This window comes from Saccopteryx leptura, chromosome 2 (genome assembly GCF_036850995.1).
Source record: "Saccopteryx leptura isolate mSacLep1 chromosome 2, mSacLep1_pri_phased_curated, whole genome shotgun sequence".
In the NCBI taxonomy this organism is placed as follows: domain Eukaryota; kingdom Metazoa; phylum Chordata; class Mammalia; order Chiroptera; family Emballonuridae; genus Saccopteryx; species Saccopteryx leptura.
The window spans coordinates 117,154,268-117,172,242 of NC_089504.1; the positions used below are offsets into that span (position 1 = coordinate 117,154,268).

The 17,975-nt window shown below is 45.4% G+C and overlaps 1 protein-coding gene across 1 annotated transcript in view; it reads right to left on the bottom strand.

The window, feature by feature from the left end:
• The window catches only part of PLXNC1 (plexin C1), a 174,063-nt gene that overhangs the window by 111,795 nt on the left and 44,293 nt on the right, over window positions 1-17,975 (bottom strand). Inside the window, exons 3-4 of the mRNA XM_066368633.1 lie at window positions 15,934-16,068; window positions 12,462-12,562 (exon numbers count right to left, since the gene is read on the bottom strand). Coding sequence (XP_066224730.1) covers window positions 12,462-12,562; window positions 15,934-16,068 — 236 coding nt within the window. The remainder of the gene's footprint in view (window positions 1-12,461; window positions 12,563-15,933; window positions 16,069-17,975) is intronic.

Genomic DNA, 17,975 nt, shown 5'->3' on the forward strand with positions numbered 1-17,975 from the left:
GTTTTGGGGTCTCCCCACACCTTGAGTAGGAGCCATGAGAGCACTTTCCACGGAGTAATGAACTTATTTGTTCAGCATCTGTTTTCCATACTAACCTGTGAGCTTCTCCAGGGCACAGACTCATTCATCTTCGTTTCCTCCAGGCCTAGTACAGGGCCTGGCCCACTGCTGGTAGTCAACAAATGTTAGCTGAATTGGATTAAGAATTAAATTTTAAAGTGACTAAATTCTTGTCTATGTTTCCATGATAACCAGCATAAGTTGGTCCATTGATTTTTGTTCACTGGGTTGGCCTGTTAACAGGATGGAAAACCAGCCTTTGTCCTGAAACTTGGAGCTATTTAGCACACAGACAACACATTTGCAGACTGAACCACTCACACAAAAGGGATCTGTGGCCTTCACCCCATGCGGTTCTTTTATGGGTGATGAGTGTACTAAAAGTTGGAATTTTTACTTCCAAATGCAAACCATGCACTGGAGAATTTAAGTGAGACATTTAAACAAAATAGGCAGCATAGAAATAAAAATGGGATAATGAAGCCTTTTGAAGGCTTCCGGAAGATTTGGGTTCAAAGCTGCTCTCCCACACATTTTCCGTGGAAAAGGGGGCACATCCCTTAGCCTCTTTGAGCCTAGTCCTCCCCCCACCCAGTAAACAGGTGGCAATAACAATCTTCCTGAAAGCATATCAGAAACAGCCCACTCTCAGTTCAGCAGAACACAAGCATTCAAAGGTTATAAAACGTTACAGAAGCGAGAATATGGAGGCATTGCTGGGAACAGGACAAATGCTGGGTCACAAAGACAAGTGAAAACATTTGAGGAATTTAAAGCCAATCAATACATACTTATGAAAGTGCCTGCTGCCTGAGGTAAGGTCATTAAAAAAAAAAAATCTATTCCATTAAAATATATATTTACTAAAAGGGATGTTCCTAATGGTACTTGTTCCAAGTCAGAGAGCATCAATTAAAGAGGTGACACAGATAAGCAGCTTGGATGCTGAGCGCTGAGGACCACAGCTGCCTGCTCTCCCAAGCAAAGCTACTTCTGTGGAAGGTGGGCGTGGCCCTGTGCCGGCCACTGCCAATGGTCAGGGCACAAAGGGTGCACCTGTGGCCCTTAATGATGCTTGTCCCTCCTCACCTTTTGCTTTGAAATAAGTTGAATTTCCTCACAGCTGGTAAAAATAGTGAAGAACCCCGGGGACTCCGGTTCACCCCAGGCCCCACTCCAGGGTTAGGGGCCCCCAGCCCCTCCCGGCACGCCCAGTAACCCGGATGCAGGGGTTCGGCCTCTGCCAGGGTAGTTCAGTCATGCCTTGGGGCTCAACTAACATATTCCTCCTCGCTTCCCCCCACTGCTCCCACGCCACAGACAGTTGTCCAACTTGCTTCTACACAATTAGCCGGCACAATGGGGTTCTCACACAAGAAGGAGGGGCCGCCCCCAGATCCCATTATGATCATTATTGCTGTCATTAGAGCCTCACTGGACCGTAAAGGAGTGTCACTGGATAGACTTCAAACACAAGGATACATCCCGGATTGGAAGGAAAAGAAGAATGAATGCAGAATTAGAATCATCATCTGTCTTAAACTGTCCTCCTGACCACTCAGCTAGAGGTCAGCCATAAAGGGAGACACCCCCAAAGTTTGAAAGTGCTTCTCTGAGTCTTGGCTCAGATGACCTCTTCTCAGGGAGGCCTCCCAGGACCTCGCTGGTGGAAAGCTGCAACCCACCCTGCCTCGGGCCAGCGCCCCCTACCCCTTCCTCTGCTTTACTTTCTTTATGACATTGATCACCATCGGACATGCTCTCTATTTCCCTCTGAATTTCTTCCCATCTTCACCCTCTAAATGTTCTCCCCCAAATCATGTCTATTAGAACCTCAGAATGTGACTTTATTTGGAAACAGGATCTTTACAGATATAATAAGTTATAATAACTAATAATAAGATACAAAAGTTTAGAGAGGAGATCATTCTGGATTTAAGTTGTCCAATGATTGGCAGATTGATAAGAAAAAGGAGAGGGGGATTTCGACATCCAAAGAAAAAAAGCCATGTAAAGGGAGAAGCAGAGACTGGAGTTATGCTGCCACAAGCCAAGAACACTGGGAGCCACCAGGAGTGAGGAGAGAGGAAGAATTCTTCCCTAGAGCCTTGGGGAGCACGGCCCTGCTGACACCTTCACTTTGGATTTCCAGCCTCTGGAACTGGGAGAGACTAAATTTGTGTTGTTCTAAGCCACCGAGTTTGTGGTCATCTGTTACAACAGCCCTGGGAAACGAATACACTTCACTACAAGGACTGCGTGGGGGCAAAGATTTCAGGCTGTGTTTTCACTGCTAAATAATCCCAGTGTTTAGAACAGTGTCTGACACATGCTGGGTGTTCAATAAATGAAGGCTTAGATGCTTAACTTTTAAGGTGGAAGGGCTTCTATAAGTCAGGCGGGCCCTGAGTCCCATTATCTTTCTTATGCACAATCAGTCATCCATGAAGGGTCCATATGAACCAGGCTCTCTCCTCACCTCCCACCACCATGAGGAATGATGTCTATTTCTTGTTTCTCTTCCCTTTTGCTACAGAGGTAGGTAATGGTACTGGCTTGGCAGGTAGAACTAAGGCTAGACTTGAATACTGTTTCCACTTCTTGTTCAACCTGTGGCAGGCAGAATAATGGCCTCCCAAAGATATCCATGTCTTTTTTGTTTTTTTTTATGTGAGAGGTAGGGAGATAGAGAGACAAGACTGCCACATGTCTAAAGTGGGTACTTGTAATAGTACTTACTTCATAGGGCACAGGAAGTCTGAATGCACCATGGTCTGTAATATGCAGGACAAAACATACTTTTCTCCATGCATGCAGACCCTGCTCCCAGCCGGGCCTGGCTCAAGGCAGGCTTCCTGAGGGAGGGGCCCTAACTTGCTTCTGAAGAATAAGTAAGCACATCTGATGGACTCTTCTCCTGACAATCCCTCAGCGACCTTCTCTCTGCATACTGTCCACCTCTCATGATGGCAGACTGGACCGCAGTAACTCAGGCTGCAGGAGAGTGTGGCTACAAGTAACCAGGCCCACAGTTTGTCTAGGTCCCATTTTAGGGTATCAATGGCCCATTGCCCTTTGGGTTAATGATGTGCCCCGGGGTGGGGTGGGGGGTTGGCTTGAGACAGGGCTGTCCTTTGGAGGAGAGAAGGGAGAGCAGTGCAAGGAACCGGATGTGTCCATGAGCAAATCACCGAACTCTTTTTGATTGTTATTCTGAACCACAAATATGTTTAGCATTCAAATTTCAGTTTTCTCTTCTGTGTTCCAACCCCCCTTCTGTTACCCTCAAGCCTTTCAGAAAGTCTGACAGGGACTGGTCACAGAGCCCTGCTGTTAGGCTAAGTTGAGAAATGATTTTGTTCACAGCCTCACGTGTAGAAGAGACTACCAGCAGCTGAAGACCTAAAAACTGCTACCAGCAGCTGCCCGAGGTCCACCAGCTGTCAGCATGAGAGAAACATGAAGAGCACGGGCAGACGTTCCGTGTATACAGATAACTGACGGGAGCCCACACGTCTGGGGCTTCATCCCCACCCAGCCTGTGCACATCCCGTGTGGGGCAGGGCATTACAGGATGGGACCACAAAGACGAGTGTGGCCCACTTTCCACAGAGGGCCCAGCTCTGGTCCCACTGATGACTGGGACTAAGGCAGGCGAAGCCCTGCAGTGGTGTTGAGAGGGGAGGAGGTGGAGGCGGAGGCGGGGTGGGGGATGGGAAAGCTGGAGAAATAGCTGCCAAGTAGGAGACTTAGGAGGAAGATATGTGTGAGAAACCCCCAGTTTACAGACTGTTCCAAAAGGCAGTGATGGTGGACGGGGTGGGATGGGGAGTGCAGTACAGCGAATGCTTAGGTTAACACAGTTTGTCTCCTCCACTGCCATCGCCATGATATGATCATGTCAACCCTGTGCTAAAAACCCTCTCATAAGTTCCCAGCAGCGATCAATAAGGTCCAAACTCAGAGCCCTTCGCGCCCTGGTTCCGCCCGCCTTCTAGAGCCAGCGCTGGAGTGATATAGTTTAGTTCGCCGCTCCCTCAAACAACCTCTGCTTGTGCTGGTTCTTCTGCCTGAAGTGCCTCCCACACCCTCAATCCCTTGGGGACCTCTATTCAGGCTGCAAGGCCTAGTTAATGCCACCATCTCTCTGAAGCTCTTCTCAACTCAGTTATAAGTAATGGGTCTGTCCTGTGGGGTTCCACCATCATAATAGCTAACGTGACTTGAGTGCTTACTACAAACAGGCACTGTGCCTCAAACTTTATGCGCATTATCTGATTCCACTGTCTCAGCAACCCCGTAAGGTTACAACCCTGCTTTATAGAAGAGGAGGTTTGGCAAAGAGCAGACAAGAAAATTGCAGGTCACACGGAAGCCTGGATTCAATCCCAAGCAAGTGGACCCCAGACCCTGCACTCTTTCTCCTCTGCTGCACGGTCGCCACACCAGTGTGACAGTCACCCCTGCACTGCTGTGCCTGCCCAACGGGCTGTGACTCCTACAGTCTGCTCCAAAACGACTCCTCTGTCCTTCTGGGCCCCTGCCTCCGATAACCTCAACACCACAGCCCTGCACTGCTGGGAGAAGAGCACAAGCCCGCCCACTGCCCCCTCTGACACTCAGTTCCGGCATCTGTCCGAAATCCTTTCCCATCTGACTTAGCTGCCCATAGTTTGGGCTCCAACCTATTGCCTATTCCAGGGCCTGGGACACAGTAAGAATCCAGTATGTTCAGGTATCATTTCATATTCTTTGTGAGGACTGAGATCAAAGGAGAAAGAACACATCTTCCAGAAAAACAGTGGCCACCTTGATATTTTATTTTTCATTTTATGGCCCTATTTTTAGTGTGTCAGACTCAAGGGGGAATCCAATTAATCACTAGGTCCTGTCAAGTCCATCTTCCAAAGAGCTCTTAAATCCACCCACTTCTTCCTGTTCCCGCTGCCATCTCTCTAATTCAGCCCCCCGTGTCTTGCCGGTGGACCGCCACCTTCTAATCTGTAGCTCCTCGCCATGGCCTTTCTAGTCTATTTTGCTTGTTCTAAAACACATATCTTCTAATTGAAGTGCAGCAATGCTTCCACAGAGTCCTTCTAATAAAATCTAGATTCTTTCTCACGGTTTGTAAGACCCAGCCTCACCGGCCCCTGCCTATCTTGCCACGCTCATTTCCCAACACTCCTCTGCACGAGTGTCCCCGCCACCCACGCTGAGCAGAAGACCAGGCTCTCCCACAGCTCCTGGCCTTGGCACAGCCTGAGCCCTCCCTCCTCTTTACTCAGCTGCTCTCTGCTCGTACTCTAGACCTAGCGTAGACATCTCCTCTTCCAGGAAGTCTTCCTTGGCCTTTTAAGTTTAGGTTGGATGGTTTCCATGTGCCTCCATGAAACCCTCCACCTCTTCTCTCCTAACCCTTATCATTCTCTATTTACTTATTGGTAGATTGGTAGCTTCTCAACTTTATTAAGGTACACTGGATCACTGTTTCCAATTCTTCAATCTCTCCTGTACTAGGATTACACACCCATGGCCTTTACCATGTCCCTCTTCACTGTCTCCCACTGGAGTAGGCAGAGTATATCTCCCTACCTCACCGACGCTGGGCTTGGCTACATGGCTTGCCTGCAAACATGATGTGAGCAGAGGCTTTGAATGTGCTGCAGAGTTTAGCTTGGACTCTTATCCAGCTACGAGCCTTGAGAAGAGCATGTGCAGGATGAGAGATAAGTGAAGCAGACTTGAACAAAACCCTCGACCTGCAGCTGGGCCCTTCAAACCTTCCATTTGTGCAGAAACTGACCCATGAGAAAAAGAAGAAGAAGAAAACAACCACAAAAAAATAAAAGAAAACAAATGTTTGTTCTTATAATCTACTAAGAGTCTATTTGTTACTCAGTATTATTGGAGCAGAAACCTGACTAACAGGCTTGTCTACATCCTTCTCGAGATGGCAAGCTCCATCTAGGCAAGAAAGACGGTATCCCAAGCACCCAGCGCGGGATTTAGCACACTGTAGGAGCTCAAACATATCTGTTGATTGGATGTACAAATGAATGAATCAATGTTAGCCACTGACATGTCTGTCTCCTAGCTAATGTGTGAATTCCTTAAGCCCAAGAATGGCAACTGCTTTCTCTCATATCACCTACTTATCTCACTTCCCACACTGGGTTCTTGGTAAGATATTCAATAAATATTTGTTGAAAATATATAAACTGAATTTTGTGGGCTGACTTGCGAATCACTCCGTCATTTATGACATTGTCTCTGTGGGAAAATGCATTCTGAGTGCCAAACTTGCAAATGAACTTTTGGAACCTCACCCATTCATTGGTTCAGGATTGCCAGTTTTGTGGAAATCCGTAACTGAACACATGGGCTATGCTTTGCAATATGGGAGAAACTGAGAAGTTGCTTCCAAACCCAAGATACTCAGCCTGCAGAAATTCACTTCCCACCCACACAGACAACTTCATCACAGGCTGGGTTTGAAGTTCCAACAATAAAATACTAGACTTTTTAGAGCTCATTGTTTATCTAGTTGCTTTTTATCTGTTTATACTGGATACCTATTCTAAACATCCCATCAGAAGGAAGTTAAGATCATTTTCTGCCCCCCCCCCCCCAACAAATCCACCTCTGGACACATATGCAAGAAAGCTCAACCTTTTCAACAGAGAAAAGTTATTTTTCTAAATAAATCTATGGTATTTAAAATAAACACAGTGGGATGCTCTACATTCATAAGAAAACATCCCCCTTTAGAATTCCTAATTTTGAATGGTACTGAGAGCTTAATGTGAGTCGCAGATCTGAAGCTTAGTTTTATTTAATCTTAGGCCAGAACTAAACCAGTCTGAAACCCACTAACCTGACATGGCTCAGAGGGCATCAGTCCATAAATCCAGAGTGTTTTATAATGCGTTTTCTTTTTTAGGTTTTATTTATTCATTTTTAGAGAGAGAGGAGAGAGAGAGAGAGAGAGAGAGAGAGAAGGGGGGTGGAGCAGGTAGTATCAACTCCCATATGTGCCTTGTCCAGGTGAGCCCAGGGTTTCGAACCGGCGACCTTAGCGTTCCAGGTCGACGTTTTGTCCACTGCGCCACCACAGGTCAGGCTGTTTTATAATACTTAACACACTAGTCTCCTGCCATTGGTAGAGCTTCCCAATCACTAAATCTACTCCATTCATTTCACATATATCTACTACGTGCCAGGCACTGTTCTAGATTCTGGGGGATACAATAACAAAGAAGACAAGGCCCCCATGCAACTTACAGTTTAATAAAGTGAGAGGCAGAGAAACAAGATCATTTCAGATAAGGGGCGGGGCCATGAAGAAAAGCAGTGACGTCACCGTGAGGGAGGTGAGGCTACTGCACACTGGATCGCCATGTGGGGGTGTGTGTGCCAGGGCCTGACGATCAAGAAAAAGCCAGTTGTGGAAAGAACTGGGGCAGACTATTCTATACCGAGGAAACGGCCAGTGCAAAGTCCTCCAGGCAGGAACAAGCCCGGCATATTCTTAAGAGCAGAGAGGACACCAGTGTGGCTGGGTAGAATGAAAGGAGAGAATAGCACGAGAGGTCTGAGATGTGGTGGAAAGCCTTGTGTGCAGGCCCTGGTAGTCTGGGAGTCAGGCTGACTTTTAGACAGAAGCTAGTGGAGGTTCTTAAGCTGGGAAATGACATGATATGGTTTAAAGTTTAAAAGGCAAAGGTGAGGGCGAGAGAGCAGAAGCAGGGAAAGCAGTGAGCAGGCTTTTATGGAAGCCTGGAACTCACAGCCCACCAGCAACAAAAGCCCCACGTCCTCACCTCTTCTCTGCCTCTTCCTCCTACCGTCCTGCACCTACAGAAACCAGGCTGTGCCCTGAGGACACAGCTCCCTGCAGCAGGCTAAGTGCTGGCGGCTTCCTCTCCTCACTGCAGGTGTCCCGCTTGTATCTCACTTTCTCTTCTGAACGATTCTTCTTCCCTTCTTTCTAAGCCTGCCCTGGCCTCCACTCCATCTTTGAAGCTTACCACATTAGTCTACATCACCCCAAATTTCTCCTTGTAGTAACTATTGAAAAACCTCTGATGCACCAATTCTTTTCTTTTCTTTTCTTTTTTATTTTTCTTTCTTTTCTTTTTATTAAAAAAAAAATTTTAAATAAAATTCTGATGTGCCAATTCTTTTCTTTCCTTTTCTTTTTTATTTTTCTTTCTTTTCTTTTTATTAAAAAATTTTTTAAAAGATTTTATTTATTGAATTTTAGAGATAGAAGAGAGAGAGAAAGAGGAGGGGTGGAGGAGTGAGAAGCATCAAAAAAGACACCATGAACAAAATAAAAAGGCAAACCACACAATGGGGAAATATATTTGACAATACGTCCGATAAGGGGTTAATAACCAAAATTTATAAAGAACTTGTAAAACTCAACACCAGGAAGATAAACAATCCAACTTAAAAATGGGTAAAAGAACTGAATAGACACTTCTTCAAAGAGGACATACAAATGGCCAATAGGCATATGAAAAAATGTTCAACATCACTATCACTAATTATCAGAGAAATGCAAATTAAAACCACAAGGAGATAGCACCTCACACCAGTCAGAATGGCGCTCATCAACAAAATAACACAGAATAAGTGCTGGCGAGGGTGTGGAGAAAAGGGAACCCTCCTGCACTGTTGGTGGGAATGCAGACTGTGCACCCACTGTGGAGAACTGTATGAGGTTTCCTCAAAAAATTAAAAATGCACTGCCTTTTGACCCAGTTATCCCACTATTAGGAATATATCCTAAGAATACCGAATCACTGATTCAAAAGAAAATATGCACCCCCATGTATACTGCAGCATTGTTTACAATAGCGAAGATCTGGAAACAGCCCAACTGTCCGTCAGTGGACGACTGGATTAAAAAGCAGAGGTACAAATACACAATGGAATACTACAAGCTGTGCAAAAGAAGGAACTATTACCTTTTGTGACAGCATGGATGGACCTGGAGATTATTATGCTAAATTAAATAAGCCAGGCAGAGAAATAAAAATATCATATGATCTCACATATATGTGAAATCTAACGAACAAAGTGAACTGAGGAATGGAATGGATGCTGAGACAGGATCACAGGGAGCAGAGGGACAGCTGTTAGAGGGATGGGGGATGAGGGGATGGGATCAGAGAAGGTAAAGGGAATAGTGAAACTATATATACATAACACAGAGATATAGATAACAGGACAGCAAATCCTAGAGGGAAGGGGGGAGGGAGTTAGGGGGAAGGGGGCAAAGGGGGTATAAAAAGGGACACAGGGGTGGGGGTGAGGGAGTTATATTCAGAGGGATACTTGAATTCATGTAAATATAATAAAATAAAAATTAAAAAAAAGATTTTGTTTATTGAATTTTAGAGATAGAAGAGAGAGAGAGAAAAAGAGGAGGGGTGGAGTGGCGGGAAGCATCAACTCATAGTTGCTTGTTGTATGTGCCTTGACCAGGCAAGCCCAGGGTTTTGAACCAGCGACCTCAGTGTTCCAAGTCGATGCTTGATCCACTGCGCCACCACAGGTCAGGCATTCCTTTCTTTTCTTGACTATGTGGCCCCTCGCTCTCTCCAACATTGCTTCTATAGTCGTTCTTGGTGACTGCTATTTCCACACAATCAATCTCTCTAACACTCTGACCCCTCTGCCAACAATCTTGTCCTCCATCCTACTTTAGCTACATAATCATACTCTAATCATACCCAACAACTCTACCCCTCCATGACCATAATCTCAAGCCCCACAGTCCACCCACTACCCTTTCCCGGTTCCCTAGCCTCAGCATGTGCTCCCCCAACTGCACCCCCCAGGGCAGGTCCCTTCTAGCATCCCTGACTCCCTAATCACACTTTTCTTATAGCTGAAAGCCCAGAGTCCACTATGATAAGTATTAATACCATTGCCCATCCCTTGCATGCACCCTCAGCTTCCAGGCTCCTTCCTCTGTCCTCTCTTTATTTCCTGGCAAAGCCCCAACTCTGGCTCAGCCTAACTCTCACCTACTCTACGACCTCGCCAGCAGAGCTGAGCGTGCCTTGCGAGAGCAAAACCATGCGCACTGCCTTCAACAGCAAGACCCCCGACCTCAAGGGGCCCTAAGGCCTCCTGGCAACCATTCTCTAGTTTCCATCTCTGTTCTCTCTCCCACTCTGCATCACACCTTCTCTCCCTCTCTTCCCTTCAAAGCACCAGGCCTTCCTCCTCCCCCTCTCTTCACTCATTTGTCTTAGTCCCCGAAAATGACTGTAAGGCACAGCACGTGCCTCCACCACCCACCTGCTCCAGGGCCTGTGTCCACACCTTCCCTCCCATGACCAAGAAGGAACTGTCCCATGTTCCTGTCCTAGGCTGGCCTCCCCACTGGTGGACTAAATCGTATTTTCCCTCACCTGCTGAAAGACAACTCTCTCTTCTCTCTCCTGCAGCCTCAGTTTCTCCCTCGCCCCTGGCCCTTTGCCAGCTGCCCCCCAGCACCCTGTGACGTCATGCTTCTTATACACAACAAAACTGCCTGGGCTCCGCTTCCCCCTCCAGCGTCTGCTCCCTTCTCCTGCTCTCTTTCTCGGCAAAGCTCCTCTAAAGAGTTCTCTCTGCTCTGTCCCCTTGTCAATTTTCTCTTGCAGGTTTAGCATCACTTCTCCAATGGTCCTTGTCACAGCCACCAATCATCACCTGCTAAGTCCAGTGGATCAATTCTGTTTTTCTCTTGCCTGACCTCTCGGCACGGTTTGGCACAGTGGCCTGTTCCTTGCTTCTTTCTTCCCCTGGCTTGCCAGAGGCCACCTTCTTCAGTGCTTCTCTTCCCTTTCTAGCTGTTCCGTCCCCTTTCCTGTTCCTCTTCATCTCCTTAACCCCTAGAAATTGCCGACCACACTGCGCAGTTCTGTAACTACTTCTCCCCTCAGCCAATACTCCCTCCCCCATCTGGCCTGAAGGCTTCCTTATGTTCCACCTAAACACTACTAACTCCCAAATTCATGTCACCAGCCTAGCCATCTCCCATGTCCTACGTCTGCCAATACAGTAGCCACTTGCTATGGATGTGGCAATTTCATTACCCCCACCACCATCACCACACTGTCACTGAATTAACTCGTGCACGGAGCTCCACAAATACACAGGGAACCTACACAAGAGGGCCGGATGGAAAAGATTCCGGCAAACCTGCTTGGCGGGCGTGTGATGCTGAGATGCTGTTCGTGATCAGTTCATTCCTTACACTCGGCTCTTGGGCAAGTGACAGGAAGACGACGTACCTACCCAGTTACAATCACCCAGGAGCATTTTCCTGGGCCTGCTTCTTTTGTCCGCCGGGGATTCTGACGGAAACAGCCCCGTAAGGAAGTGCAGCAAAAGGCACAGACAATTATGCGTCTTGCTGCCTCTCAGTGTCTGACTTCCTCTGTGAACTCTTAATTAATTCCATCCCCATATTTTTAGTTTGTTTCCTCAACCTCTTGCTTACATTGTGTTTCCCCTCCTCTCCCTTCATTGCTCTTGGCTTCCTTCCCCAGAGGCTCCCACATTCTCTTCCTGGTCCTCTTTTCTTCCCCAAGCCACCCCCTGTTTAGCCTTCAGCTTCTCTGCACCTGTTCTCCTTCTCATCCTTTTTTTTTTTACCTGTAAAATGGAAAGCGCCAAACTGACAGACACTGTTATGGTTTTTTCTTTTTTCCCTTCCCCTGCCTGAGCTGCAGCTCGGGCTCTCTCCTCCTTGCTTCTATAGCAAGAGCCTGATTACTGGGTTGCCATGGCAACAGCAAATCCAAGCAGGCTGGTCCCAGTGATGCTAGAAGCAGCCATGGTGAGGAAGCCGCTCCAAGTCGCCCCTGAGCCTAGAGGGGTCGCGAGCATCGTAATTTAAGAGCAGGCTGTGCAGATCCCTCCTGGAGCCTGAGGTTGTACATCAGCCCACAACGGTGCGGCGTGTTCGGAGACATCATCATCAATAATAACGCTTCCACTGCACCAGCCGAGAACGTGGCATTGTGAGGATTCATTTGAAAAATTTCAAACATCCCTATTCTTTTACCTCCCCTGAGGAACAACCTTTCGCCTCTCTCTTGAGTCTTGGAGAACTCTGTAGAAAGTAAAAGCAGACCGACAGCTCCAGCCTGTTCCCCTTTGTGTCACATGCCCCCGTCCTTCCCCCAGAGAGGGCAGCCCTGAGTGGTCAGGTCGAATGACTCAGAAGCACTTACATGGCTGGGAAGGTCTCCGAGAATTAATTTTGATTACACAATGATATTTTAGTCAGCAAAGAGACCAGTTCCCCCAGGTCACAAGAAGGAACTGCAACAAGTGTTCGGGCGCATGACACTTTTTTGAAAATGTGAGTTGGCAAGAAAGAATTCAGGAGATACCTTTGTAGTGAATGACACCAACCGCAGTGAGGGTCTGCTGCCGATAAGCACTCCGAACAGGACTTATGTCTACTACAGTTTGCAACTCGAATTCTCCTCACCTGAAAACAAAGATGACAGCGGTTCAGGTAGAATTATAAGCAACGGCAGAGAGGCCACCACACCTTATCTGATGAAGGGCCACAGGGGGACATTTATCGGATCAAACTCCGAATGTCTCCACGCTGACTCTGGGCAGGGAGTCTCAGGTCCCACTGCAGGGAGCAGTTTATCAGAATCACCTCAGGAGCCTGTGAATGTGCTGATTCCTAGACCCCTGCTGCTAGGATTCTAGTTGAGTGGGTCCAGGGCAGGAGAGAGGAATCAGGATTTGTAAGCAGCCTCTCAGGTGAGTCTGATATGCAGTCAGATTTCTGATCCACTAAGAATGATTTTGAAAGGGATCATGGAATCTGGTCAGCTTGTTTCATGCACAGATAGTCAATGGTACTTTGGAAATGAACATATGGAGATAGCAAAAGGCTCTGACCCAGGAGTCGCAGAGGGTTGTAACTGGACGTAGAAGTGAGGAGAACCCTCCCACACCCCTCTCAAGGGTATCTCCAATACCTCTGCTTCTGGCTCAGGGGCTCACATCCCCTCCACTGGAGTTGAAAATAAAAAACAGGGGGAGTTTTCAAATCATTTCCTGTCCCTAGGGCTGTTTCTTCCAGCTGTCAGGAAACAGCCCACCGAGGAAGCAGTCAGTCCGAGCCTGAAGCAGGGTGATGGAAGGCAGGGACCCGACTGTCACCTGGCACATTTTCTGCAGGCAGAATTCCACAGCAGGTGGTAAAAAAAAAACTTGTGGAACTCATTAAGCTACGATGCTCTATATGCTAGAAAGTATAAGTAACTTCCTAAAAAGGTTAGAAAAACAGATAGTTCTAGAAGGGGCTTTGTGAGGAAAACCAGCTATCCTGAGGAATATTTTCAACTCTAAGTTGACGTCATGAAGGATAACCATGCCCGTCTACTTCACATTTCTCAATGCTGACAGACATGCTGATCAGACCACTAGCCTGAACTAGAATGAACCAGAATGTGGGTATTTCCCTGCAGCTCACAAAAAAACCATTATTTTTTTTAAATTCTAGGGGATTTTCAGATATGTCACATAATCTCTCCAACCTTGTTTCTCCTTTGTGAAATGGTGATGGTGCTGCCAACTTCATGGGGTTATTACAAACATTGTCTGGCACATAATAAATGCTCAATAAAATTTGGCTATTGCTGCTATGTGAGAAAAGTTTCCACAGTCCAACAAACACGTGGAAACCTTACAATGAAAAGGCAAAACAGATTTCCCTAGCACAAGGCTTCTGAGAGCCTTTGAACATGCTGGGCATCCAGGAGGGGTACAGTCAGTAACATCTGCTTCTAGGACAACTTTTGCTCAGAGCATTTACTGGAATATGAATCTCTACAACATTGTGTAAAAATTATCACACAAAATACAAATACTTCAACACACAAACCTATACCTCCATATAAAAGAGAAGGCACTAAATACTACATTGGACCTGCTTCTCCAACTTGACACATTACAGAGACTATTCCACAGCAATGCATATGTCTCCATGTGGTTATTTTTAATGACTACATATAATACTATTCTATGGATGTACCAGGGCATGTTAGTTTGGCCATTACTACCTGCACAAGGATTTAAGTAAGGACCTTTCCTTAGGTTTTGCCTCTCTTGGGGTATATCGGCCCAACCAGAGTCTTACTGATAAGCTCTCTAGCAGTAAACCTAAGTGAAAAATGTAAGAATAGCCAGCTTTAATGCCCAGTTGAAAACCCTCCTCAGGACTTCAGGCTCTGAGTGATCAGAGACTAGAACAATTTACTTTCAACAAGTGAGGACCTGTCCACTACTGGAGGCTCCCATGATAGTTTCTACCCTACAGTCCTGAGTTCCAGGGAAGGTAGTAATGAGGATCTATGAGCTGTTTGCGGTATTTTAAAAGCTGATGGGAAAACACGCACAGATCACGCCAGACTTCAAGTGGCATTGCTGTGGCTGGGATTGTATCAGCTGTGTGGCAGCACAGACAGTGCTCTGACTGTGAGCTTTGGGATGACCTTGACAAAGCCTCAGCATGGGAGTTGTTACTTAATATATGCAGTTTGTTGAGTAGACAAAACTCTTCCAAATATAGGAAGCCTGGGAGAGAAATATAATAAAACAAAATTTCTGAATGGGAAAGCAAGCTGGTCAGGAGATTCTATATGGTGAAGAACTGGTTTACAGAGGTATATGAGACCCAGGGGCCACCTAAATGTGGCTATTTTGACATAACTGACTTTTTAACATGTAAAGAACAATATGGCCTTTTTAAGAATTCCAGAAGCTACAAAGTGCTTGCATACCTTCTCTAACTCTAACCGCACACATAGATTAATGCCATTGCTATTGTCCTTAGCATGATCGAGAATGAAAAACTGGCGTGGGCCGAGAGCATCTGTTGCATCTCTTACTCAATTATGTAAGTTGCAATGATCTTATTTGTACTTCATATGTTCAAATAATCATGGGTCAAAACCATTGTGTCAGAATGACCTGTTTAGTTCTCACAGAATCGGGATTTGATCTCATTTATCATGGGTGTTAAAAGACCAGGGTATAATTTAAGTCCTACTCTTGACAAGGCCTAGCCTATATATTTCCTTGAACGAATTATTTAACCTTTCCAAGTTGTAGATTCATATAGAAAAATCAAGGTAGTAATTTTATATCATTGAATTATTGACATTTTTCATTAACATTGTTTATTATATATGCATGTATACAACTCAATGTATCTCATCTAGAGAGACCATTCATAGAATAACAACTTGTACATACTCAGCAAAGACTTAATAAAAATTAGTTTAATTCCTCTATCCCCTGGTGAAACACCTTGTAAAAATGAAGAAAATGTAAAAAGGTAGCCTTTGTAATTCAGTAAGCAGAGCAAGAAGAAAAACTAAAACAGCCAGGTCAATGAAGAGATGAAGGGCAAGTGCCACATATTTCCTGGCTCATGAAAGTATATGAGACTGTGGTCTGATATTAACCCCAAATTCCAAAGCCAATCCCATTGGTTATATTCATAAATGCCTCTAACTGTTCAGTGCCCACACAATAAATGTGTAAATTCTGTTACCTTGCTGATTATGCACCCATTTGTAAGCACACCCTCCTCTGAAAAACTTGGCATTGGAAATAGAGCCAATAATAAAATTGTCTAAATAGGTAATATTTCTTGCTTAGTTACTGACAGTAATGTTTTTAATTCCGTGCCTGTGAACCATTGCGGGCCTTCTCTCAGCCCGCAGCGGTGTTTCAACTCGGTAGTTCAAAGGAAAAGCTTCACTACGAGATAATGACATCTATTAGACAGTTTTTATTCATAAGTCAGAAGCAACAATGAATATTTTATCCTACCTCTTTTCCAGCTGTTAGGTAGATGTAGATATTCTTCTTAGGATGAGGAACGAGTTTGTAAAAAACAGGTGTTTCTTCTTTAATTTCATAGATAACCTCTGGACAATTTGAGGTCAAATTCTCACCAAGAATAACCTATTTTTTTTTTCCAGAAAGAGAAATACGATTGCTATTAAATATTTTGAATAGCAGGGCGGCAAATCTTGTAGCTTAATGTTAAAACAGCAGCCTTTTTACTCACTACATAGATAGGCTAGGGTACCATGTTCTTTAATCACCCTTTCGTGCCTGTCTGCAACAAGGCTGGTAATAATAAGCATAGTATTTCTGCTTTTGTAGGGAAAAAAGTCTCACACACATGCACACACACACACACACACACACACACACAATGCCACTCATCAACGCTGGTCAATATCCTCATACGTGAAAGTGCATCCCCAATTCCTGACCACATCTGACTGGCCTTATGAGAAGTGACAAGTGACAGCTTCATTAGTACTACCCCAAGACTGATCTTCAGTCTAAAGGAAGATGACTCAACATATATTTGCCTGGGTTATTCTGATTCTCCCATATAATTCTACATAGTCATGCATTTTAAAGTAACCAGGACAACTTATCAGGCCTAAACAAGGAGTATGTATTTACATAGAAAATATGAGTCTGGCTTTGAAATTGGACAAATCTGAGCTTTACTCATTTTCAGACAACAAATATCTACTTAACATTCACTATATATCAGGCACCTTCTTCTAGGTGTTTGGAAAATGCAATGAACAGAGTGGGGGTGGGGGCAGGATTCCCACTGAACTTATACTCATGCACAGAAATGATGACAGACAGTTAACAAAAAGCAAGTAACATAAAATAGATCAGAAGGTCGTAAAAGTCAAAATAAAGTTCAGAGTGGGTCTCACTGAGAAAGTGACACTTATTTAGAGACTTGCAGTGGATGATGGTGTCATTTAGATAACTGCATGAAATGTATTCTTAGAAGAGGCACCCACCGATACAAAGGCCCTAAGATGAGAGGAGGCCAGTACGATCTGAGTAGAGCAAATGAGGCAGAGGGGAGTGGGCAGTGAGGTAACAGGGCGAGTAACATAGGTTTTTGTAGGTCTGTGTAAAGATTTTGCCTCTTAGTCTAGGTGGGAAAGAGGGAGCCACTGCATATCTTTGAGCAGAGGAGTGGCGTGGTAAGGGGGCAGGGTTTGAAGCATGGGTAGAAGACATCAGGAGACTATCACGATCATCTTGGAGAAATGTACCAGCAGCTTGGGCTCAGGTTTACACCTCAGCTCTACCCTTTAAGTGGCTGTGCTACTCTGAACTAGTAACTTAACCTCCCCAGGTCCATATCTCCTCATGTGTAAAATGAGGCCAATAAAGCCTTCCTTAAACACAGCTATTGTAAGGATCAAATGGAAATTATGAAAGATGCTTAGTACATAATACATACTACACAGATAATAATCTATTACTAGACTGCAAGTTCCTCTTGGGTAAGGACCATGTCTTTTTTTTTTTTTTTTTTTTTTGCAAGGGAGACAGACGGACAGGAAGGGAGAGAGATGAGGAGCATCAACTCATAGTTGCAGCACCTTATTTGTTCATTGATTACTTTCTCATATGCGCCTTGATGGGAGGGGGGCTCCAGCTGAGCCAGTGACCCCTTGCTGAAGCCAGAGACCTTGGGCTCAAGCCAGCAACATTTGGGCTCAAGCCAGAGACCCGCGCTCAAGCCACAACCTCAGGGTTTCGAAACTGGGTCTGCAGTGCCCCCAATCGATGCTCTATCTATCCACTGCGCCATCGCTTGGTCAGGCTATATCTTAATCATCTTTGTACCTATCTCTTTGCCAATACAATATCTTCAAAAGTGAAGGTGTTTAAGATTTTGTCAGTTTGAACACATCCAGACATAATATCTACATTCACATCTTTAGCACTGTGGGTAGGGATAGCAGATACACTGCGGCACATGATCTGAAAAGAAAAAATTGGCACCTGGGTTCTTTTCAGACAAAATCAATGTCTGT